We start from the raw sequence: 27,721 nt of genomic DNA on the forward strand, positions 1-27,721 counted from the left end.
CTGTGTATCTTTCAGCTGTAGTTAAGGTAAATTTCTGATTTTTCCCCACAGCAATTCAACATTCTGCCATACTAACTGTGACTAGTGATCTCACAATTGTACATTTTAAATAAAAATAACATGGTTGAATGAAAATATTGAACATAGGAAGAAGAAATACAAGTGCTTAATCAATTGTTGAAAAAAACAACTGTTTAAAATGTAAACACTGCATGACAGCAATATAAATGTAGATTTTAGGTGGGATATCTTTGTACAAGCTGTAGACATACTGTGGTAAATTTACTAAGAATGGAGTTTTTTAGAACTGGTGATGTTACCCATAGCACCCAATCAGATTCTAACTAGTGATGAGTGGGTTCGGTTCCTCGGAATCCGAACCCCCCCGAACTTCACCCATTTTACACGGTTCCGAGGCAGACTCTGATCCTCCCGCCTTGCTCGGTTAACCCGAGCGCGCCCGAACGTCATCATCCCGCTGTCGGATTCTCGCGAGATTCGTATTCTATATAAGGAGCCGCGCGTCGCCGCCATTTTCACTCGTGCATTGGAGATGATAGGGAGAGGACGTGCAGCGTTCTCTCAGTTGTGGTCAGTGTGCTGCAAATATCTGTGCTCAGTGTGCTGCAAATATCTGTGCTCAGTGTGCTTGCAAATATCTGTGCTCAGTGTGCTGAAAATATCTACGTTCTCTGCCTGAAAAACGCTCCATATCTGTGCTCAGTGTGCTGCAAATATCTGTGCTCAGTGTGCTTTATTGTGGGGACTGGGGACCACCAGTATTATATAGTAGGAGGACAGTGCAGAGTTTTGCTGACCAGTGACCACCAGTATTATACGTTCTCTGCCCGAAAAACGCTCCATATCTGTGCTGCATTGTAGTATATAGTAGGAGGACAGTGCAGAATTTTGCTGTGACCACCAGTATATACATAGCAGTACGGTACAGTAGTCCACTGCTCTACCTACCTCTGTGTCGTCAAGTATACAATCCATCCATACCTGTGGTGCATTTAAGTTGTGCGCAGTATATATAGTAGGAGGACAGTGCATAATTTTGCTGACCACCAGTATATAATATATAGCAGTACGGTACAGTAGTCCACTGCTCTACCTACCTCTGTGTCGTCAAGTATACTATCCATCCATACCTGTGGTGCATTTAAGTTGTGCGCAGTATATATAGTAGGAGGACAGTGCATAATTTTGCTGACCACCAGTATATAATATATAGCAGTACGGTACAGTAGTCCACTGCTCTACCTACCTCTGTGTCGTCAAGTATACTATCCATCCATACCTGTGGTGCATTTTAGTTGTGCGCAGTATATATAGTAGGAGGACAGTGCATAATTGTGCTGACCACCAGTATATAATATATAGCAGTACGGTACAGTAGTCCACTGCTCTACCTACCTCTCTGACGTCGAGTATACTATCCATCCATACCTGTGGTGCATTTAAGTTGTGCGCAGTATATATAGTAAGAGGACAGTGCATAATTTTGCTGACCACCAGTATATAATATATAGCAGTACGGTACAGTAGGCCACTGCTCTACCTACCTCTGTGTCGTCAAGTATACTATCCATCCATACCTGTGGTGCATTTAAGTTGTGCGCAGTATATATAGTAGGAGGACAGTGCAGAATTTTGCTGACCATCAGTATATAATATATAGCAGTACGGTACAGTAGGCCACTGCTCTACCTACCTCTGTGTCGTCAAGTATACTATCCATCCATACCTGTGGTGCATTTAAGTTGTGCACAGTATATATAGTAGGAGGACAGTGCATAATTTTGCTGACCAACAGTATATAATATATAGCAGTATGGTACAGTAGGCCATTGCTATTGATATATTACTGGCATATAATGCCACACATTAAAAAAATGGAGAACAAAAATGTGGAGGGTAAAATAGGGAAAGATCAAGATCCACTTCCACCTTGTGCTGAAGCTGCTGCCACTAGTCATGGCCGAGACGATGAAATGCCATCAACGTCGTCTGCCAAGGCCGATGCCCAATGTCATAGTAGAGAGCATGTAAAATCCAAAAAACAAAAGTTCAGTAAAATGACCCAAAAATAAAAATTGAAAGCGTCTGATGAGAAGCGTAAACTTGCCAATATGCCATTTACGATACGTAGTGGCAAGGAACGGCTGAGGCCCTGGCCTATGTTCATGGCTAGTGGTCCAGATTCACATGAGGATGGAAGCACTCATCCTCTCGCTAGAAAAAATGTAAAAGACTTAAGCTGGCAAAAGCACAGCAAAGAACTGTGCGTTCTTCTAAATCACAAATCCCCAAGGAGAGTCCAATTGTGTCGGTTGCGATGCCTGCACCTCTTTTTTCTTTCATTTTTCTTTGCATCATGTGCTGTTTGGGGACTATTTTTTTGAAGTGCAATCCTGTCTGACACTACAGTACCACTCCTAGATGGGCCAGGTGTTTGTGTCGGCCACTTGTGTCGCTTAGCTTAGCCATCCAGCGACCTTGGTGCACCTCTTTTTTTCTTTGCATCATGTGCTGTTTGGGGACAATTTTTTTAATCTGCCATCCTGTCTGACACTGCAGTGCCACTCCTAGATGGGCCAGGTGTTTGTATCGGCCACTTGGGTCGCTTAGCTTAGTCACACAGCTACCTCATTGCGCCTCTTTTTTTCTTTGCATCATGTGCTGTTTGGGGACTATTTTTTTGAAGTGCCATCCTGTCTGACACTGCAGTGCCACTCCTAGATGGGCCAGGTGTTTGTGTCGGCCACTTGGGTCGCTTAGCTTAGCCATCCAGCGACCTCGGTGCAAATTTTAGGACTAAAAATAATATTGTGAGGTGTGAGGTGTGAGGTGTTCAGAATAGACTGGAAATGAGTGGAAATTATGGTTATTGAGGTTAATAATACTATGGGATCAAATGGGATAAGCTGTTTTTGAGGTTTTTTTGTAAAAAAACACCCGAATCCAAAACTCACCCGAATCCGACAAAAAATTTTCAGGGAGGTTTTGCCAAAATGCGTCCGAATCCAAAACACGGCAGCGGAACCGAATCCAAAACCAAAACACAAAACCCGAAAAATTTCCGGTGCACATCACTAGTTTGTACCTATATAACTTTGGAAATAACAACACCTGAACACACATCGGGCCTAATTCTAAGTTGATCGCAGCAGCAAATTTGTTATCAGTTGGGCAAAACCATGTGCACTGCAGGAGGGGCAGATATAACATGTGCAGAGAGAGTTAGATTTCGGTGTGGTGTATTCAAACTGAAATCTAAATTGCAGTGTATAAATAAAGCAGCCAGTATTTACCCTGCACAAAAACAAAATAACCCACCCAAATCTAAGTCGCTCTGCAAATGTTATACCTGCCCCCCCCTGCAGTGCACATGGTTTTGCCCAATTGCTAACAAACTTGCTGCTGCGATCAACTCAGAATTACCCCCATCATTCCCAACATTCCTCATTCCAGCTCACGAGGCACTGTAGTTTAAGAGGCAGATGCGGTGTTGTTCACAGATGACACATGTTCTGGGAAGGGAGCAGGAAGAGTGCACTCAGGGTGTTAGGGATCCAGCAGACAGTTTGAATGCTGCATTCCAGGCAAGTAATGATTTTACTTAGAATAGTCAACTCAAAACTGAAAATTAATTTTTGTGTAGAATAATCCAATATAGCTACAATGCCAGACTTTCCCAATACCAGTGCAAACATACAAAAGTGCTATTTTTTTTCTAAACTATTTTCCTGCTGTTGTTTTTTTTGGCATTTCTTCTGTACAGGCTGTCTTTCAGTGTATTTGCAGTACACCATAAGACAGCACCACAGCGCTTTTGAAGAAAGTAAAGTCAATATTTGATGTGATATGTCAATGTATTTTGCTACGCTGAATAGTATGCATAAAATAACTGGATTGTGTATACAACCTACATTTGTCCATCATTCATTCTTCCATTCCTTTGCAGCAGGATGTTACATAGGAGAGATGTCTTCTCTAAAAGAGCAGACACAAAGGGCCTAATTCAGAGATGGCCACTAACTGAATGCACTAACTGCACTAACTCGATTCAACTCTAAACCCCTAAGTTCAGGTGCGTTTGTTTTTCAGGAAAACCGAACCGCGTATCTCTAATAAAATGGGTTTCCTGTCAAATTACTCTTTAGCAAAGCCAAGCAAGTATTCTATCAGTTGATAATGGGCCTAATTCAGACCTGATCACAGCTGCAAAATTGTTCTCTAATTGGCAAAACCATGGGGGTCATTCCGACCTGTTCGCACACAGCGGTTCTTCGCTGTGGTGTGAACGGGTCGGGACTGCGGCTGCACAGTGCCCATAATGCACACGTGCGTCGTTGCCTGGGGACGGTCGTCGCCGGGCAGCGACTCCACCAGCGCTGAAAGTGATCGCAGCGGCGATCGCTAGAAGATTGACGGTGGGGAGGCGTTCCGGGGCGTCTACTCACCGCTTCACAGGCGTGGTGAGGCAAACGCAGGCGCGTCCAGGCGTTTGGAGGGTGGACTCAGTTACCATTGCAGTCAAACTCCCTTCCTGTTACTGTTCTATCCAGCATAGGCGTGTCAGATGATGCAGAGGATACAGTGCAACAAAAACACTAGGTGGAAAATTTACTAAACCGTCTGAAAATGAAAAGTGGTGATGTGGAAATAATAGACAAAATCTGATTGGTTGCTATGTGCAACATCACCACTTTTCACATGAAGTTTAGTAAATTTACCCCCTATGAGTTCTTAAGGTTACCTCAAGTGTCCCAGTAGTATGAGTGTTGTGAATAGGTGGCTAGGGGCATAGGGGGTCATTCCTAGTTGATCGCTCACTAGCTACTTTTATCAGCCATGCAAACGCATAGTCGCCGCTCACGGGGGAGCGTATTTTCGCTTTGCAAGTGTGCGAATGCGTGTGCAGCCAAGCGGGACGAAAACGTTTTTTGCAGTTTCTGAGTAGCTCTGGACTTACTCAGCCCTTACGATCACTTCGGTCTTTTTGGTCCCGGAATTGACGTCAGACACCCGCCCTGCAAACGCCTGGACATGCCTGCGTTTTTCCAAACACTCCCTGAAAACGGTCAGTTGACACCCGTAAACGCCCTCTTTCTGTCAATCTCCTTGCGATCGGCTGTGCGAATGGATTCTTCGTTAAATCCATCACCCAGCAACGATTCGCTTTGTACCCATACGACGCTCCTGCGCATTGCGGTGCATAGGCATGTTTAGTAGAGACCTGATCGCTGCGCTGCGAAAAACAGCAGTGAGCGATCAACTCAGAATGACCCCCATGATTCCCCGTTCCAAGCAGCTTCTGTGTTTGTGCCATACTTCGTTAGCAACAAATCACCTGGAACACTAAAGTTTAATACTGCCCCAACCTTTCCCTGACTTATTAACTTGGGACCCTAATAAAGAATTAGCAAGTGTCTCACAGTGCCGTTGACATAAATTAAATTCCTGACCAAGGCACTATCTGTGTGGTCTTTACATGTTCTCCTCTTAATTGGCTTCAGTCAAAAACTAACCATATTTTTGTGTGAGTCAATTAGTCTTTGTAAGCGCTGAAGAATGTGTGGGCTATATAAATTACTACAAATAAGTAAATAAATAAATAAATGACAATATAGCTGAACACACAAAATTCACAGTCATAGGACACTATGGGGTCTACTCTATTTAAGAAGTGATGATAAGCAGAGGTGCCGATTTATGTTTTTGCTGGTGGGTGCTCAAGCCAAAAATATAGGGGAGTGGCTTCACAGGGAAGGGGAGTGGCCACAAAATAATACCAATTCATGTTACGCAGCACAGTAGTCTCCATTACTCAAATTACGGCAGCAGAGTCCCCTCTTTACACATTACGGCAGCATGGTCCCCTTTTTACACATTATGGCAGCAGAGTCCCCCTTTTTACAATTTACAGCAGCAGAGTCCCCCTGTTTACACATTACAGCAGCAGAGTCCCCCTTTTTACACATTGCGGAAGCATGGTCCCCTTTTTACACACTATGGCAGAGGTCCTCCTTTTAACACATTAAGGCAGCAGAGTCCCCTTTTTACACAATACAGCAGCAGAGATCCCTTTTTACCCATTACAGCAATAGAGTCCCCCTTTTTACACACTGCACTACATTCTTTACAATTAATTAAAATATCTCAGTGCCTCTCTCTATGTGAACTCACCATGAGTCCTATCCCCAACGGAGCACCAGGCTGAGAAGAATGAGGGCAGCAGCGTGGAGTGGAAGGAGGAGTGAGCTGGATGGGAGAAGGGAAGAAGAGGGCGGGATAAGGGAATGAAGGGGGCGGGCCTGGTCCTATGGATGAGGGGAAACTGTGTCCGTAGAAGAAAATAACAGGGCAGACTGCCGCCTCCATGGTTACAGGCACATCCGCACTTGCGGCTGTCAGGCAGCCCATGCGGGTGCGGAGGGGAAGGGAGACTAAGCACTGGCTCTGCAGGGACCAGTGTACTTCTGGTACTGCGGTGACTGACAGCGGCTGCTGTGCTGGCTGGACCTGTGGAGCATCCGCCGCTAGAGCATGCCGCCCTTCAGTGGCCAGTGTCCATAGCTGCCTATTCATGGTAGCACCGGCCCTGGTGGATGCTCATCACTTTCCGTGGGTGCTCGGGCCCGGGAGCACCCAGGGAATCGGCGCCTATGCTGATAAGCCAATTGTCGCTGAAGGAAGACTGTCACCCCTTCACACTGTTTAGCAAGAGGTTCACTGCAGAGAAATCCTAGGTTTCTCTGGTTGTAACCCACTTTTCGCAGTGTACTAAGGAGACAGTGGACCGAACACATGTAAAAAACATAACAAAGCAAACTAATGAGATCTCAGGATGGCAGCAGTGACGTGCGGTGGAGTGAGGCAGGTGAGACAGAGCCTTTCTGTCATACTCACGTTTGCACAAGAGTTTTGGCTGTATAAAGTATATGAAAAATACAAAGAATTTGTTACAACTATCTTCTTTGTATTATTCTAATCATTTTTATAGTTAAAACTCTGGAGTAAAAAGTCTATGACAGGTGAGGCAGTGCCTATCTTTTCCGTACATCTCCATACCTCCCAACTTTTAACTTGTCATAAGCGGGACACACCGCTTGCTCCCAAAAAAGGGGCGTGGTCTATTAAAGGGGGCGTGGCTTTGCGGGGGATTGCGAGCCACGCCCCGTTTTCGTAACTGAGGGGACATATCCAGCGCTCTGTGAGCCGCTGGCATGCCCCCTCTCCCTCTGACGCCAGTGAATAGACGCTGTGCGCATGCGCACAGCGTCTATTCACCGCTGCTCTGCTAAGCAGGGCAGCGAGGAAAATCCGGGAAAGTTGGGAGGTATGCATCTCTGATCACAACACCACATTTCCAGGAGTTTATACTGCTGCACCTTTGTATAATGCCCACATGAACCCTTTGGCTCATATATTGTGTGTACATCTAGCTCTGGTACTAGCCAATGCCTCCTGAGCCATTTACCTCACCGCACGTCCCTGGATGGCAGTAACGTTATTCATCAATGGGAACCAGTGTAGCTGCCGGGTCATATCACTATGCACGTGGACAGACGTTAGCTGTGTATGCATATAAAACATTTTCCTTTGCTTAATTTTCCTTTCCTTTGCTCCTTTGCTTGTGTTTAATTTGCCGGCTGTCGGGATCCCGGCGGTAAGGATACCAACGCCAGAATCCTGCCAGCCTGCAATGCCGCCAGTCGGAATCCTGGCACAACAGGACTATTCCCACTTGTGGGTGTCCACGACACCCATAGATCCTGTGCCGAGCGCAGCAAGCCACTGAGCCTGCTGCGTGACGAGCACAGGGAGCCCGCAAGGGGACTCTTTGCGCTCGCCATGCTGCCGGCATTCTGGCGGGCGGGATGCTACTGTCGGGATATTGACAGCCGGCATCCCGTCCGACGGTAAAGCATACTGAATCTGTTTCTACTGATAGTGGTAGCAGAGACAAAATCCTCTCAGGTGAGCAGGGTTTTCATGGTAAATAAAATGAATGATACTTACTACCTGTCCACTGCCATCAATGGAAAATATACTCCTATGCTTAGAACAGGCCATGTGCAGTTGTATTTTCACCTTCACTAGCCTTGCAATGACTGCATTCTCTTGTGACCTTTCCATGTACTTGCAGGGTGTTTATTTACTGTACATCAAAATTCCAGAAAGTTTGTTGCTTACAAGAAAATGACAGTGAGCAGTCGCTGTCTGCAGTAGCAGGCCTCAGATTGGTGGAAGAAAATACATTGTGAATATATAAACATTCACATATAGTCACCAACTATAATTATCCCCCCCTCACACCTCCCATCAGAGGATGTCTAGGAAGTAATTACAGGAGCTTGCTGACACAGGATGTAGTTGTCATCCTGACAGTGACCATGCCGATTGTCACAATCCCAACATCGGAATCCCGACAGCGCTCACAATACCGCCTGCTTCACAGTCCCAAAGGTAAGTATTAAGGTCATGGTTAGAGTTAGGCACTGTGGGAGGGGAGGGTTACAGTTAAGCTGTGGGAGGGGAGGGTTAGGGGCAGGGGAAGGGTTACAGTACTTACCAAAATGTGTTGGGATTCTGACGGTCAGGAAACAGATGTCGGTATTTTTACCATCGGCAGGCTGTTGGGATCCCGTACCCAACCTGGTGACACAATTGCTGCAGATTGCGTATAGCCTGTGTGATGTGAGAAGGATGAGGGAGAGTGGCCGCTCCTGCAGAAGGCCAGGAGAGGTTCTCATGGTTTGTGAATCAGTTGTTTGCATATTATTCAGGAAGTTAGAAGATGCAGTTTTACATTGTTGATCCTGTTAACACATTATGGTACAGATGTATTAAGCCTGGAGAAGTGATAAAGAAGTGATAAGTGGAAGGTGATAACGCACCAGCCAATCACTGCGGGTCTGAAAAATGACAGTTAGGAGCTGACTGATTGGTGCGGTATTACCTTCCACTTAATCACTACTTCATCACTTGTCCTGGCTTAATACATCTGCTCCTAAAAGTCCAAACATACAGTCTTTAAGTTTCCACATAGTGGAATATGTTTATTTTACTTAGATTCTAATTTAAAATAATTCATTATTGCAGCAAAAGTTAATATTCAGTTTCCATAGCGAATTGACATTCTTTTTAGTTTCTCATAAAAAATTGTAATCAAAATATTTTTTACTACTTTTATAAACAGGCTATGACTTCACTTAACTTCAGCATGCAAAAATTAATTCTTTTATAATCCAAACTGCAGGCTCTGGAGCTAGATATCCAGCACAATCAGGCACAGGGCGGGATGTACTAACCTATGGTGGTAGATTCACATTGATACTCATCGTGTACGTACTAACATATGCAATTAGTATTGCAAAAGACAGCTCTTCCGATTAGAGCTGTCCTTTGCTATGCTGGCACTTCCTAGTTTAGGCCCCTGGAGTCCCTCTACACATGTGCAAAGGGATGAAGTGGCTGCCGTGGGTGCTGGTACGTATTCGGTAGGATCCCTCGCAGAGCACAATGCGGAAATAAGACCATAGGCTTCTATAGGGTAACGCACCACCCAAAGATGGCGTTACCCACCACACCAAAGCACTGCATTGCCGGGATTAGTACATATGGGAAATGCGGCCAAAGTCCGAAAATTGGCTTTTGCCCACATTTTTTCTTATGTACATCCCACCCACAGTGAGATTGCCCAAATATGGCTGGTTCTGAGCACAATATCAGGCATATTTATTACTGTATGTCCTTTATTCACAGAAATTGGGTACCACAGGACATATCTCCTATACTACAGGATTTGCACAGGGTGTTTATATAAATATATATATATATATATATATATATATATATACACTGCTCAAAAAAATAAAGGGAACACTAAAATAACACATCCTAGATATGAATGAATGAAATATTCTTATTAAATACTTTGTTCTTTACATAGTTGAATGTGCTGACAACAAAATCACACAAAAATGATCAATGGAAATCAAATTTATTAACCCATGGAGGTCTGGATTTGGAGTCACACTCAAAATTAAAGTGGAAAAACACACTACAGGCTGATCCAACTTTGATGTAATGTCCTTAAAACAAGTCAAAATGAGGCTCAGTAGTGTGTGTGGCCTCCACGTGCCTGTATCGCCTCCCTACAACCCACACAAGTGGCTCAGGTAGTGCAGCTCATCCAGGATGGCACATCAATGCGAGCTGTGGCAAGAAGGTTTGCTGTGTCTGTCAGCGTAGTGTCCAGAGCATGGAGGCGCTACCAGGAGACAGGCCATTACATCAGGAGATGTGGAGGAGGCCGTAGGAGGGCAACAACCCAGCAGCAGGACCGCTACCTCTGCCTTTGTGCAAGGAGGAACAGGAGGAGCACTGCAAGAGCCCTGCAAAATGACCTTCAGCAAGCCACAAATGTGCATGTGTCTTCTCAAATAATCAGAAACAGACTCCATGAGGGTGGTATGAGGGCCCGGCGTCCACAGGTGGGGGTTGTGCTTACACCGTGCAGGACGTTTGGCATTTGCCAGAGAACACCAAGATTGGCAAATTCGCCACTGGCGCCCTGTGCTCTTCACAGATGAAAGCAGGTTCTCACTGAGCACATGTGACAGACGTGACAGAGTCTGGAGATGCCAAGGAGAACGTTCTGCTGCCTGCAACATCCTCCAGCATGACCGGTTTGGCAGTGGGTCTGTAATGGTGTGGGGTGGCATTTCTTTGGGGGGCGGCACAGCCCTCCATGTGCTCGCCAGAGGTAGCCTGACTGCCATTAGGTACCGAGATGAGATCCTCAGACCCCTTGTGAGACCATATGCTGGTGCGGTTGGCCCTGGGTTCCTCCTAATGCAAGACAATGCTAGACCTCATGTGGCTGGAGTGTGTCAGCAGTTCCTGCAAGACGAAGGCATAGATGCTATGGACTGGCCAGCCCGTTCCCCAGACCTGAATCCAATTGAGCACATCTGGGACATCATGTCTCGCTCCATCCACCAACGCCACGTTGCACCACAGACTGTCCAGGAGTTGGCGGATGCTTTAGTCCAGGTCTGGGAGGAGATCCCTCAGGAGACCATCCGCCACCTCATCAGGAGCATGCCCAGGCATTGTAGGGAGGTCATATAGGCACGTGGAGGCCACACACACTACTGAGCCTCATTTTGACTTGTTTTAAGGACATTACATCAAAGTTGGATCAGCCTGTAGTGTGTTTTTCCACTTTAATTTTGAGTGTGACTCCAAATCCAGACCTCCATGGGTTAATACATTTGATTTCCATTGATCATTTTTGTGTGATTTTGTTGTCAGCACATTCAACTATGTAAAGAACAAAGTATTTAATAAGAATATTTCATTCATTCAGATCTAGGATGTGTTATTTTAGTGTTCCCTTTATTTTTTTGAGCAGTGTATATATATATATATATATATATATATATATATATATACATTAGCTCTGCTGTGTCTAAACTCAGAAGTAAAGTGATTGCATAGTGAGGCCAGTGTCCCTGCATGATGCTTTTGATAAATAATTAATTTCGGTATTATTATTTAAACACTTATCATATAACGCCTAAGTTGCGTTGTCTCATGGGTATATCGTCAGATGCCAAATGTTTCAAATGTCAGGCATCCAGGGCTGATCTTTATAATTGTTTATGGAGTTGCCCGGAAGTGACTACATTTTGGTCCCTTGTCCAGAACTATATTCAAAACACTTTAGGCATATATTTGAACCCTGGACTCTTTGGGATATATACCCAACTACTGGCAGGAGACCCCCCATGGGACACCGCAACTTAATAGCAAATATTGCAGCGGCAGGAAGGAAGACCATCCTTTCTCAATGCATATCCTCTGACACCTTAACCCTTACACTGTTAAAACCTCAAATCATTCATTTATTCAATATGGATTGGCTGGAAATGTCCATTAATAAAAAAGCGAGAGCAGATAAAAATGTTTAAATCTAGTTACCCTATATAAAAACCTTATCCTTGGCTCAAAAAAAGATATTTACCGGAAAGTGGTGTTACCTACTTCATGGTATAACTTATACCCCTTTCACACCACATGAGGCGGGTCGCACACGTGAGCCTGACACGGGAGCTCCCAGGGTGCGACCTGCCTCAGGCACACCACCGCCGATGTTTGCAACCCGGCAGATTGGCGGGTTGGTGACGTCAGCGGTGACGCGGGGGCGATTGTAGATCACATGATCTACAAGCGCCGCCCATATACACACCGTGAATGGGAAATGGGTCACATCTACCTGGCACCCGTTCACACTGCTCAGCGAGCCGGGTTGAACACGAGTTCAACCCTGCTCACTACCAGGGTTGAAATAGCGGTATTTTCCCCCTGGCACCTTCCAGACAGCACATGAACACGGGTTATACGCGCTCATATGCCAATAACCCATGTTCATAGCTGGCAGTCTGAAATGGGTATTGGAAATACTTTCCTCAAATTGTCCTCCTTTTTAAACTAACTTAGTACTAATTGAAATTGACTGTGGGCCTAATTCAGACCTGATCGCAGCAACAAATTTGTTAGCTAATGGGCAAAACTAATGCGGCTAATTCAGTAAGGATTGCAAATTCTGCTAATTAGCAGAATTTGCAATCCTTTTGTTAGCATGCTGGGGGCCGCCCATCGCAGGGCAAGGCCGCCCAGCATGCTGACTGCCACCTTTCCCCCTTCAACAATCAGAAATTGTGAACGCATCACAATTTGTGCTTGTTAGCAGAAATGAAGGATGCCTCTGGCAAGCGCAGCTTAGGAGGCCAGCCGCCATGTTTCCTATCGCTGACATGTTTTGACATCAAGCAGCCGTCATGATCACACCCCCGTCATGCCCACATTCACGCCACACCACACCATTTGGCCGCCCCCGCAACGCTTAATCTCCGCCCTGGACTGCCTCTACCTGTCAAGCATTTTGCGCCTGCATCTTTTTCTCATTTTTGCGGTTGGATCGCATACTGCAATCCAACCTGAATTAGCCCCCATGTGCACTGCAGGGGGGCAGATGTAACATGTGCAGAGAGAGTTAGATTTGGGTGGGTGTGTTTAAACTGAAATCTATATTGCTGTGTAAAAATAAAGCAGCCAGTATTTACCCTGCACAGAAACAAAATAACCCATCAAAATCTTACTCTCTCTGCACATGTTATATCTGCCCCACCTGCAGTGCACATAGTTTTGCCCATTAGCTAACAAATTTGCTGCTGTGATCAGGTGTGAATTAGGCCCAATGCTTCTATCTTTTTGACTAAAAGTGTTTTTGTACTCACTCTTCTAAGTTTATTGTCCTTTTTTATTCTTGTATGCATACTTGACATATTTGTGTATTCTTTGTTAACGATATGTTCGTTATTGATGCATATATCTTTTGTACCCTGTGCAGTTCTTCAATAAAATATTTTCACACAAAAAAGCACGCTTCTCTGTGTATTAATTTGCCTTCTCTACAGTACAACAAAATTGTATTCCCATAAACTGCATTGAGGCAGATTTAAAATGCTGAAAGGTAGAACCTTGCATGATTACACTGCACAGGATATTAATGTAATAAAGTGTCACTTATTTTTGCTAGTGTTCCATAGAGGTGTGTGCAAAAATAAGCAATAATTCAGCTATCGCAATACTCAGGGAAGCAGGCTGCTGCAAAACCATGCCTTGTAAATGAGTGTCGCTTTAAAAAATCATCCGACTTTGGCCGGCAACCCACACCTCCGGCCAACTACGCCATTACATCCCACCCCCAGTACCTTAACAGTGTTGAATGAATAAGGTATATGTAGAATGTGAAAGCTAAACAGGCTAACAACCAGGAAAGCTACAAGTACTAGTAGAGATGTGGGTTTGGAATCTGTATGATATATGGGGGTAATTCAGAGTTGATCGCAACAGCAAATTTGTTAGCAGTTGGGCAAAACCATGTGCACTGCAGGTGTGGAAGATATAACATTTGCAGAGAGAGTTAGATTTGGATGGGTTATTTTGTTTCTGTGCAGAGTAAATACTGGATGCTTTATTTTTACACTGCAATTTAGATTTCAGTTTGAACACACCCCACCCAAATCTAACTCTCTCTGCACATATTATATCTCCCCCTCCCCCTTCCCCTTCCTCTGCAGTGCACATGGTTTTGCCCAACTGCTAACAAATTTGCTGCTGCGATCAACTCTGAATTAGGCCCTATGGGGGTAATTCCAAGTTGATCGCAGCAGGAAATTTTTTAGCAGTTGGGGAAAACCATGTGCACTGCAGGGGAGGCAGATATAACATGTGCAGAGAGAGATAGATTTGGGTGTGGTGAGTTAAATCTGCAATCTAAATTGCAGTGTAAAAGTAAAGCAGCCAGTATTTACCCTGCACAGAAACAAAATAACCCACCCAAATCTAACTCTCTCTGCACATGTTATATCTGCCCCCCTGCAGTGCACATGGTTTTGCCCAACTGCTAAAAAATGTCCTGCTGCGATCAACTTGGAATTACCCCCTATGTGTGTATACTACTGGAGGATGCATACTGACATATCGGCTGCTCAGTATATCAGAAGACCTCTAACAGCACATATGCAAATAATCACTAATGAGCCATTGCATATTCATTTATGTTTTACATTCATCTCATTACATGATATTCAGATTAGCTTTTATTGTCTGCCCAAATATTCAGATGCTATGTAATTAACTGAGATCTTGTGTGATAAGCGTGCTTGAAGCATGTTCTCAGAAAAGGAATACCTTCAGGAAGACAGCTTATCTTCTACATGAACAGGAATTTTTACTGATATTTATTTTCTGTAGCTGAAACGCGCAAAAACAAAGTAAAAGATAATATTTATGTTCATCTTTGCTACATTTATATAAAATAAAAAAATAGTTGAGCAAAAAAAATCAAGTGGAGTTAGTTGAAAGGGACAATAATATCTGAAATGTGTTTCTATCACAGGGGAATGTATTTACTAGACATACAGTACTGTAGTTTAACGCTATTCCTCTGTGTATGCCAGGGCCGGACTGGGAAGGTCTGTTCATGAAGCAGTTAAAAAAAGTGGAGAAGTGAACCTGTGGAGAAGTTGCCCATGGCAACCAATCAGCTGCTCCGTACAATTGCATAGTATGCAAATGTTACTTCAATGCGGATTGGTTGCCATGGGTAACTTCTCCGTTGGCTCACTTCTCCACACTTTTCACTGCTTCATGAATAGACTAAGCATCAGCCCTGGTTTTTAAAGCACACAGGCCTACCTGCTGAGGGCTCCACGCATGATATTGTTGCATGCTGATGAAGCATTGCTGGTGCAGTGCAACACAAAACATTGTCTCAATCTAAAAATCTGTATGAATGTCTGTACAAGAGGTCTGTGGAAGGTGCAGGTGTCTGACATATCTGAGGGTGTATATACAGTACAAGGTGTTTTGTCCAAATGTGGAAATATCAATCAATACACTTGGAAGTTTTTGGTAACATATTCCTGGATTGGTTCCAGGAATACAGTACCCAAAGCAATGACTTCTGTACAATACACAGTGCGACCCCGTTACATACAATTTGACGGCAGATAAGAACCACTTGGCCCATCTAGTATGCCCATGTACACACACACACACACACACACACACACACACTATACACAAGGATTAATTCTTTTTGTTGGGATCCAATTAACTTTCCAGTATATTTTTGGAGTGTGGAAGAATACCGGAGTACCTGGAGAAACCCACGAAAGCATAGGGAAAATATACAAACTCCACACAGTTAGGGCCCCTGTGGGATCGAATGCATGACCTCAGTGCTGTGAGTCAGTAATGCTAACCATTACACCATCGATACCATCCGTTGTACAATACACGGGAAATCCCAGTGAGACTCCTACTAAACACAGTACAAAAGGCATCCCAGTGATCACCATACAATAAATAGAATATCAAATGATTGCAATACGTTTTTGTGAAAATAACACAACACCTCTCCAATTATAGTTTTTAATTATAATACCATTCAACATTAACTCCGTCATCTCAATGATTAATGAACTCCCATATTTTAATTTATGTTTATATTTATTAACCCCTAATTACCTCCCTTACTGTGTAGGGCTTTAGCCAGATACCACATTTTTAAGCTGTGTTGGTACCTGATAAGAATATTGTCCTTGACATAAATGTAAATATTTGTGAATTTATACAAGTGAGACCTATTAAGAAATGAATGGTTCGATTATGAGGGTGTAAGTTCACTATGACATTGTAATTAGGGTGGCCAATCCCGTGCCATTTTTTAAATCCCGGGTATCGGGATTGAAAAATGGTCAATCCCGGGACTCCCGGGATACCCAGGATTATCTTTTTTACTTTGAGTCCGCCCGTCCCCGCCCCGCACTGCCCACCTCTCCCCACCCATAACAAACATAATCCACATAACTCACATGACTCACATAACTGCTGGGGCAGGGGGGAGGGAAACTTCATCCACCATAGTGGCGGGTAACGGACAGCTTTCCGGGCTCGGCGGCGAGTGATCGGCTGGTGAGTGACTGCGCAGCGTGACCTCAGAGGTAGAATTAGGCCCAGTGCAGAACATGTAAAGGTGATATTGTGGTGGAGAGTACACAGCCAATAATAAACACAGACACACAATTCCAGCGGCGGCTCCTACCTGACGGTGTTAGGGGGACTGCTGCTACCTAGAATATAAATATATAGTAATACCCCTATAATAATAGAAATATATAGTAATACCCCTATAATAATAGAAATATATAGTAATACCCCTATAATAATAGAAATATATAGTAATACCCCTATAATAATAGAAATATATAGTAATACCCCTATAATAATAGAAATATATAGTAATACCCCTATAATAATAGAAATATATAGTAGCGTCCACATTATATTAGAAATGAATTACCCCACACAGTGATGCCAGAGACATGCCCAGCAGCCCAGCCTGTGAAGAACAAAAGCCGCTCAGTGCTGACAAATCATACAAGCTGAGTGAATGGAAACTGCTGCACTGTTGCTCCCAGCAAGGGATGCTGTGGGAAAGTGCAATCAGGCTCCTCTCCTCACGCCAGCCACAGCCTCCAGGAGAGGAAATGTGATGTGACACCATGACGTCACCGTCGTGCCCCAGTAACCCTGACAAAGTGGGAGAAGCCGTCATGCTGCCAAGCACCATGGTCTTGTTGCTTTGTGGTGCATTATAATTGTGGTAATGGTGGTCATGAGTTCAAAGAGTGTGGCAGGTGGTACTGAGTACCCGCTGCCAAATACTTAAGGGTACTCAGTACCCAAGCGTACCCGCATACTTGCACCACAGCGCTGGCGCCATATTTCTCTATGTATGTGATCACAGCTGAAGGCAGATACACACCCCAAAAATGGCCATGAATTAGGTCCATTGACACAATCACTAATAGATCAAACCTCACAGATTCACCTGTTAATGTCTTTTGAGGATGAACATCTCAAGTAACAAAGCAGCTCTCAGGAATATCTCCACTACACAAATATACAATGATGCAACAACAGCCCCCAAATACCAAGATTACAAATGTTTGATGATTGTCACAGTTTCCTTAACAGGATCCTTATGTAACTGCCGGGACCTGGAAGAAGATACTGGAGCCGCTGCAGCCACTAGGACAAGGGAAGGCACTGTTAGACCACCAGGGACCTCTTGTCAACAGTTTATCATGTCATCATACCGAACCATACATGTAGACATGATGAATATCAACCTGGCTACTGTCGACATGCTATGTGCGCCGACATGCATTTCAACAGTTCAAGCAAACATTGTATCAAATAAAATAAAAGACATTTTCATGCTCTCAGGAAATGAAAGATGCTAAAGCATGCGGCATTGTTGAATGCTCATCTTACTGTCACAGGACTGTGTAAAACAGCCATTAGTATTTTACTTTGGCTCTTATTTATAAACTGCAGGTATCTGGATAGAACAAGTTGTTACAGAAAGATTTAAAGGGGTTCATTCAGTGAAATCAAGTAATGCTAAAATAATTATTACTCAGTCACAACCAAAAAATCAGATAGACCTAGCCATTGTAGTTTACAACACAAATAAGTGTTGGTGAGTCACACTAAAAACATCAAACTGGACTGACTACTGTACATCTTAAGGTGCATACACACTGTACGATGCCACTCTATGAGCGACGTCGTGAAGTGTTTCCCCCTCCCCGGCCTGGCAGTCGGCGGCCAGCCGTACACACTGAGTAATATGACGACCATTTCGCTCAGTGACGTCACGCTGCGGCCCGGTCAGTGCAGGCAGCTCTTGGACGATGGTCCAAATTGAGCATGCATGCACCACCGACACCGAGGGTCGTTAATGACCTGCGGTGCTGCGCATTGGTCGTCGTCACCGGCATACACACTTGCTGAGACAGTGAACGACGTCGCTCAGGAAGGGTGAAAATGAGTTACGTTGTTCATTTTATGTATGCAACTTTAGGGTGTGTGTGGCAAGCTTTACATTGGAGACTGCAAATATCTAAAATAAAGATATTCAGTAATTATATTGTCACACATATATACAAGTTAAATGAAGGAAATGAAAATAAATGCCCACTATAAACAAGTTGATATCATGATATGGATTTAACCAGATGTTAACCTTAATGATGAATTTTAAAAATTGTGTACAGAACATTTAATGCTTTTCTTTATACATCTTCCACCCAAATGGAGTGTATCCAGAGGCGTAACTCTGGGAGGCAACGGAGTCATCTGCCACCGGGCTCCTGCTTTGAAGGGGGCACCTCTCTCTCTATTCTGTGGCACCATTCAATTAAGTTAATTGATATCCGCAGCTATCTCTTCAGTGGCCGACTTCCTCACTGGTCCCTGCATCTTACAAGTCATACCCTTTTTATTATAGCTATACATTTTACAAGTGTCATACCCAGGATTATAACCCATGACCTATTACATTGGAAGCAGACACCTTACTGATGAAACTATTTGCTCCTGTATAGTAAACATGAGAATTCTAACTATATGAAGTTACTTCTCTGACAATTACACGTAACTTCATATAGTTAGGATTCTCATGTTTCCTATACAGGAGCAAATAGCTCCATCAGTAAAGTGTCTGCTGTTAGTGTAACAGGTAATGAGTTCTAATCCTTGCTATGACTGCTAAGAAATGTGTGATTTAAAATAAAAAAACAATTAAATGTATATATGCAGTGAGGGCCGGTGCTAGGTTATTCGGCGCCCTCCTGCAAACTCTAAATTTTGCGCCCTCCTACTCCGCTCTCATCCTACCCACAAGCAGCCACATTGCGCTTGCGACTAGCTGCATCCAGTTAGTGGGAGTGCACACACCATGCGATCGTATGGATCACGGGTGTGTGAGAGAGAGAGGATAGCAGGAGAGAAAGGGTGACGGGTAGAGGGTGAGAGTAAGTGGGTAACAGGAATGTCAGTGGGTGACAGGGAGAGGGTAGCTACAGTGAGAGATAGTGGGAGACGGGCACAGAGTGAAGCTAGGGAGAGGCAGTGGGCAACAGTGAGAACCGGAAGGTGACGATGAGAGGGTGACAAGCAGAGGGTGAAAAAAGAGAATGACGGGGAGAGGATGAGCGTCAGTGGGTGACAGGAGAGAGAGGTGATGGGGAAAGGGTGAGAATTAGTGGGTGACAGGGATAGTTCAACAGGAGAGAGAGGTGATGCGGAGAGGGGTGGGTGACAGGGAGAGAGTGACAGGAAAGAGGTGACGGGGAGAGGGTTGGATGACAGGGAGAGAATGACAGGAAAGAGGTGACGGGGAGAGGGTTGGATGACAGGGAGAGGGTGATAGGAGAGAGAGGTGATGGGGAGGGGGGGTGACGGAGAGAGTGACTGGAGAGAGAGGTGATGGTGAGAGGATGAGAGTGAGACAGGAGAGAGAGGTGACGGCTGTGGAGAGGCAGCGGGTGGCAGGCAGTGGAGAAACTGCATTTAACATAAATTAAAAAAAATAGTAACATTACAAGTCCGGACTTACAGTCCCATGAAGAGAAACACTTCCTATGGTACAGTAAGTCACTGCCACTGCTAGGCAGTCCCTGCGGGTGGCAGATTTTACTGGGGGGATGCAGCCCTGTAGTCCATAAGTAAAATCTGTTAGTCCTAGTGACCTTTACACAACATATTGAGGTATCCTATTACCCACGGTCACTGATCGCGGGTAATTGTGTCTCCAAGGGGCTATTCAATTAGCCCTGATAAGGCTGTGCCAGACATGGCTTATAAGGGATTTTTTTTCCTCTACCTCCCCACAATGACTAATTAAGCAATTAATCCCCCCTCCCCACACGCTACACCACAGCTACCCTGCAGCCCAGTCCCCGCAAAAACTACACTACCACCACCACCCAGCACACATTATATGCCACTTTATCCACCCCCCACCCCAGCAAACACTAATATTCCACTTTATCCCACCCACCCCAGCACACAGAAACATACCAGTCCCCCCTCCCCCCAGCACACAGTAACACACCAGCCCCCCCCCCTTCCCAGCACACAGTAACATACTACTTTACACACACACTAATATGCTTTTTCTCCCTACCTGGTCTTGAATCCACCATTGATGAGAGGGGACTCCGTGGAGGGGCGGTGCTGAAGTCTGCTGTGAGGGGGGAGGGAAGAGAGGAGGTGGGGACGATGCTCCTGCCTCCCAGCATGACATGTGCAGCGGGGAGGAGCAAGACGGGCAGGGAAGGGGGAGGGCTCTGACACAGGAGGAGACCGAGGATCCTGTGTTCATGCTGCCAGCACCGCGTCTGCCTTCTGCTTGTCACACAGTGTGACAGGCGCAGGCTGCACCAACACTGCGCATCAGCAAGGTACAGTAGCAGAGCAGGGAGGGCGCCTTTAATGCCAGGCGCCTCCCTGCTTTGCGGACCTTGCTGAGCGGCTAGCGCCGGCACTATATGCGGTATATACATTTTTATTTCAGAACACTGTATATATTTATCTCAGAGGTTTCAAAATGCGGTCCTCAAGGCACCCCAACAGTCCAGGATTTAGGTATATCCATGGCTCAGCACAGATGGTTAAATCAAATTGATGGAGGTGCTAATTAAGTCACCTGTGGCCAAGCATGGGTACATTTAAAACCTGGACCGTTGGGGAGCCTTGAGGATCGCGTTTGGAAACCTCTGATTTATCTAAATTTAAGGGGGGGGGCACCAATTTTTATCTTGCCTCCCTCCGGGCAACTGGGACGAACTTACGCCACTGAGTGTATCAGTGGTTCTCTTGTGGCTTTCTTGACCCTTACTAACCCCATCCTGTAATCATATATCATTTGTATTGTGCAAAGTATGCATCTGCACAGCCTGCTCAGATTGGTAATAAATGTTTAGATGCTGAAGTATTGATTAACCTGTAATTTGGTTGTCTGCACTTGTCACAATGGTGTTATGGGATAATAATATGGGGGATACATTTTTGTTTCCCTCCAAAAAAATGTATATTATAAATGGCAATCTATGATAGCTTTCCATTCTCCTCTAAACCACTTTTTCCACAAGATTAATATGTGCTCACAGTTACTATGGCTTTGTGTATCAGTCAATAGCCTGGACTCATTCTGCAGGGAGGGAACGCACTCTAGCATCGCACATACATTACTTTGTATCAGCGTTGACAGCTCAGACAGACAAAATCTGAATAATAACAAAATCTGATCATGGCATGTAAAAATGATCAATGTATTCCATGAAATTCATATGGGACAAATCTATTAAGTAATATTACACCAGTGACATTCGGCGAGGTGAAGCAAGTAAGCAGAGCCTCTCCTGTCATATTACTCCAGAGTTTTGACTATATAAATTATATGAAAAATACAAAGAATATATTATAAATATCTTCTTTGTATTATTCTAGTCATTTTTATAGTCCAAACTCTGGAGCAAAATAGGAAATATATAGAAAAAAATTATGCGCTGCCTGACTTAATAAATGTAAAAAAATGTATACATATAGTACATACAATACATTCATTATTATAGCACACGGCCGGTGATTAAATTGCAATAAAATTAAATCACATATAAAATTAATAACACAACCACTTCTGTCATAAATTAGATGTTATTGGCAGTATGTCATTAATAGTAATGAATGAAAGGCAATTAATCCAATAGGTATCAGTATATTAGTAACGGTAATGATTAAAGTCCATTATTCAATAGGTCCAGGTTAGAAAGCATGCCATTAAGAAGCACTATTAGTTCAGCATAGTCTGTATTAATATTAGTATAAATGCTTGCAAGCTCACAACCACAGTTCATCTGTTAGTGTACGGTACATAAATACAATATACTTGTGTGGCCATTATCTATTCTATTTATAGAATAATATGTAGAAATATATGTTCAACTAACAGATGAACTGTGGTTGTGAGCTTGCATTACCATTACTAATATACTGATACCTATTGGATTAATGGGCTTTCATTCATTACCATTACTAACATACTGCCAATAGCATCTAATTTATGACAGAAGTGGTTGTGTTATTCATTTTATATGTGATTTAATTTTATTGCAATTTAATCACTGGCCGTGTAAATTTTTTTAATTTATTGAGTCAGACAGCGCATCATTTTTTCTATATATTTCCTGGTGTCCATATTAGGAGGTTCAGTGACCTCTGATGATGAAGCAGCAGCCTTGACTCCATATTATTGCAGGAGTGTGTATTGGTAGCACCTGAGTATTTTATATATATTGTATTTTTTCTGGAGCAAAATGTCTATTGCGGGTGAGCCTATGTTTTTTCTGCACCTCTCTGATCAAAACTCACCAAATTTCTAACAGGATATACTGCTGCACATGTGTGTAATGCCCACATGAACCCTTGGGGCTTGGGCTCATATATTGTGTGTAAATCTGGCTTTGATACTAGCCAGTGCTTCCTGAGCCATTTACCGCACCGCACTTACATGTATTAAACATAGCGCCTATAACCACGGACAACAAATGTAGCAACTAACCAGGCAATTGTTTTTATTAGTATAACTTCCCATAGTCGGATTATAAATGATGAATTGCTATTGGTTACTGTACTGTACATTTTAACACCTATGTTATTAACTCCTGACTTTCATACTGACCAGCAGAAAATATATTTGAATATGTGAAAATAATATGCCCTGCTGGAAAACAGTCTGAAAGGTGAGGACATACAGTATCAACCGCTTTCTAATGCTTAGTGCAAAAGGTTGGTTGAGACATACGTATACAGTGTATATTTTTAACAATTGTCTAGCATGAAGACCAAGTCTGTGAGATAGCAAAAGCAACACAATAGAGACTCGGTGCTATGTTCTAACAATTCGGTTACAGAGACTTTCTGTGCTCAACAGGGAAGCGTTCTCTGTATAAATGACATATGTTCACCCTACAGCTGATACAATTCCACAGCCAATAGCCATTATGTTGCAATGACAGCATGAGGCATTGCATACTGTGTACTCCCTTATACAGAGACCTTTTAATGCATTTCCAATTCTTTACATATAGCACAACTCCTTTGGCATAGTCATTATGCAATATTGTTTTCTCATGCAAATGTACAGCAATACCTATAGTGAAATGTCATCCATTTCTGTTTGCTATACATTACTACACAATTTAACTACTAGCTATCGGCACTTCCTCTTACACATACAGGCATTGTAATTACTAATTAAATTTAGCACTGCTTTTTCTATAATTAGTGGCAGAGTTTAGTCTGCTGGGGCTGTAATGATACAAGACCTGGACTCCTGAGGGCATGACAATTCCCAATGGCTATTTATCCCATATACCAAGCCAATAACACATAACCAATTCTGCTGTTCAGTTTGTAAATAAATTATGAGGTTATGTTAATGCTGATTAAGCTCTAGATATGTGTTTTTTTACAGTACACCCTACGACCTGACACGCCTGACATTCTGATACATAAAAATGGTTAATTATGTTTCCTTTAGGCCTCCTAATGATATTACTGACCCTTTTCCACAGAAGTTCACTGATAAGCTTTTTCCAGAAAGGCTAAAAAATAATTAAACCACTGGTAATATTAAGAGCATTATATAGCAGACACAAAAATGTGTGTGAAAGAACTTGTATTCCTAAATTCATTTAAACTTTTTTTTATTAATTTTTAGATAAAAAAAAAAAAACATCTGCAGAATCTGTAGGACTGTCGATTAGACTGGAGGTTTGGAACAAATACAAATATGAAATCATTTTTGCATATGTGTTAATGCAAATTTACATTTTGACAAGTTACTGTAAGTATAAGAAAAATTTAGTTAACGGTTAGCATTGATTATTCAACAATTACTCTGCATTGTCTTCGGCTTATTTACCTGTTTTGCAACATTGTACTATAGGGATGTAGTTGTGTGACCCTACACAACTACATCCCTATAGTACAATGGGATCCTGGCGTCGGTCACAACACTGACGCAGAGATCCCGCCCCCTAACAGTCACGATAGTCATCATGCCCACGCGTGGGTGTCTACGACACCCATAGAGTGGGAATAGAACCTGTGGCGAGCACAGATCGCCACCGAGCCCGCAAGGGTCTTTGTTGCGCTCTCCCCCTTCCCTCCACCAGGCATCTTGAAGCCGGGATCCCAGCATTGGTATGGTGAATACCCAACCCATATATATATATATATATATATATATATATATATATATGTGCTGCTGCTTACAGCTAAAGACAATAATATTTTATGTTCTACAGCATTCTGGGCATGAATCTTAGATTTTGTTAAGTGGCTCTTTATGAAAAATAGCAATATTTAGATAAAGGAGCTGAATATCCAGAAAGAAGAGTTAACAAACGGTGCTACCATTTAATGTGTACTTTGTTTTAAATATTAACAGTGGATGTATAATAAGAGCAAATATTACTGTATACCTTCTAATACGTTAAAATTCACCTGTGAGACAATGTCTGCTCAGGTTTATGCAACTTAGAGATCTATGAACTAAGCCTTGGAGTGAGATAAAGTACCAGCTAATCAGCTCCTGTTACATGGTGTGTTTGAAATATGACAGCTAGGAGCTGATTGGCTAGTATTCTGTCTACTTTTTCTCTATACAAGGATTAGTACGCAGAACCCTTAGTTTCCAATCTCAATAACTTGAGCTGTAGAAGATGGTGCTAGCCTATAACCTATGGGCTACTATATCATGTATTTTTCAGGAGGGGGGAGGGGGGGGGGGGGTACTAGGATACCTTTGCATCGGACCTACAGATGCATGCACCAGCTGAAGGCTGTGCATTTGCTATACAAGTGCCAACACCAAAAACTGCAAACAGAGTGCTATCGCCCTGCTTCCAGCTCATTGCCGGAATGGACTCTTATCCGAGCCTGTGTTCTGGCAAGAGCACAGTGCTAAATCCTAGCTAAAATATACATTTTTGCTTTGTGAACATAGGTGAAATTTATCACATCTGCATTCAAATTGCAAATTGTGATACTAGGGCCCTATGAGAGTGAGAAAGGCCTCAGCACGTGTTGTGTTTAACATCCCTGGTAGATTTTCCCAGTCACTGTTTATTACCAGAACTATATGATATATGCATGGCACATGGGAAATTACTTCAGATATATGGTACATGCTTTTGTTTGTTATTAAGTATAGGCTTGCAACAGACGCAGCATCAGTATACAAGTGTGTGGTTTTAAATGATCTAAAAACCACAGATATTTTTTTTATCACAGTTACTGACAAATAAGTGTATTTCCTCTTATGTTGGAAAGTATGCATTTTGAAAAACCACAAACCTTGTACAGACAGGCATCCATTGTAAGAATTTGTTGTGCATGTGCTTTGATGTTGGTAGTTCCAACAATAAAGTAAGAAAAAGAACCTATACATACAGAATGACAAGCCTTGTTTTGCGTCAATTTAATTTTTCATTCACTGCAATATAATGGAGCATGGGAATGTTCATTAAGTACAGTATGCTGCAGCAAAGCCTTGAGATGTCTTGATAAATGCACTGCTATTGTTCTGATAAAGCAAGGGCAAATATGCTTGTAATCAGCATTTTCATGACAGTTAGTACAAATGGAACAGAATTCTCATATACTGTATATAATGTATGAAGAAGATCTTGCCACTGTACCAAGATTACAAAATATAACATTTACCAATAAAGCACTTTTGACTTCAATAGTAATGAGGGTAAATCAGTCACTGGGAGCATTGTTAAAACATAGCAATATAAAATCTAGTCAAATGAAATTGGAATGATGGGGTATTCTTGTTGTGTGCTTATTTATGTCAAAGGCCAAAGTTTGCCTCCAACATTAATAGGCACCCATTCCTCTTATTTGGTTTGGTACATTAACACCACTTCAATAGCAATTAATCCCACCATCCAAGCTCTCGTACTTCACTAACAGACTGACTGACCATCTCTGACATCTTGTAACCTAGAACTCAAGATCTGCCTTTTGCTGCCTGTACATATTACCTGTGATTATGTGTGGATTAGAAATTGTAACTCGTCACTACAACTGCTTAATCATGTTAGAAACCTGTCTCCTGGAAGAGAATCCAGACACAGATCACTGCTGCCACTTGCAATTGTAATTTTGGTATGGTCCAACTCGGCTGGACCATACCATGATGCCAAGGCACACACAACGTCTATGAGAGAAGGGCAAAATCTGAATACAGTGCTACAAAACTAGCGATGCCAGCTCCTTACCCCCATCTTCTTCATCGAATGAGTTCATACAGGGGAAGTAGATGGCCAGAGCCTCGAACGATGCGGACAGACTGATCCGGCTCTGTGACCTCTCCATGAACATGCCGGGGGCGCTCCCCGGGTCTGATGGGGGTTTCGGGAGCTTGGACGCCCCATTCTTCACTCGGAGCACTGCACGAGGCGTCTTGGCTGCCTTTGTGGGTCCCTGGATGCGGAGAAAAGACCACTGTGACCTCCTGCACCCCAACAAGTGCCCCCGAACACAGCAGTCCTATGCACGACCCTTGTGGTTGGTGCATTTACAGAATCAGTATGTCCAGCCACTACGGGTACAGATTCCAAGTCCCGGCCACCAAGCGAGCCGCAAATATCCCCGTAAATCGGAGCTCTGTGCTGCGCCCCCCTCTCCGCTCTCTTTCCACTTGCTCAAGGGTTCGCAGGCTGACTCTTCATTCACAGAGAGATGACAGGAGGGGGCTGAATGAAGTCATTATTAGGATGCGTTGTAGCCAATCAGGACGGGCGGAGGATGGAGGAAGGCGTGGCTATACGTACAGCAGAGTTGAGGATGAGAGAGAGGGTTAGCAGTAAGCAGCAGCAGCACGTTCGGACAGAGCATCCTTGCTCTCGGTGGCGATGTCTAGTCATGGTTGCTATAAAAATAAATACAGGACCCCATTACGCTGATGCTATGTAACACATCTGTCTGCAGTCTTCCTAATGTGGACATTGGAAACATGAGTTATATAGTTACTATTGCGAAGTCTGATGCAGCTACTGGGTGCTGTGTGAATGTTCTCCATCTAATTACCGTGCGCTTTCATTTTTTTTTTTTCGAAAGAGTTGCTCTGATTGGAGCATAATGGTGCTTTTACATCGACTTTACAGCAATGCATGTCTTTTACGTGTTGTTTGTCGTTTATGCA

At 43.4% G+C, this 27,721-nt stretch overlaps 1 protein-coding gene across 1 annotated transcript in view; it reads right to left on the reverse strand.

Annotated features, from left to right (window-relative positions):
* RIMS4 (regulating synaptic membrane exocytosis 4) overlaps positions 1-27,255 on the reverse strand; it is a 324,560-nt gene extending 297,305 nt beyond the window's left edge. The window contains exon 1 of the mRNA XM_063959592.1: positions 26,796-27,255. Within this exon, the coding sequence (XP_063815662.1) occupies positions 26,796-26,898 (103 nt within the window). The 5' untranslated portion in view covers positions 26,899-27,255. The remainder of the gene's footprint in view (positions 1-26,795) is intronic.
* Between the last annotated feature and the right edge of the window lie 466 nt (positions 27,256-27,721).

Source organism: Pseudophryne corroboree, chromosome 3, assembly GCF_028390025.1.
Source record: "Pseudophryne corroboree isolate aPseCor3 chromosome 3, aPseCor3.hap2, whole genome shotgun sequence".
Classification (NCBI taxonomy): domain Eukaryota; kingdom Metazoa; phylum Chordata; class Amphibia; order Anura; family Myobatrachidae; genus Pseudophryne; species Pseudophryne corroboree.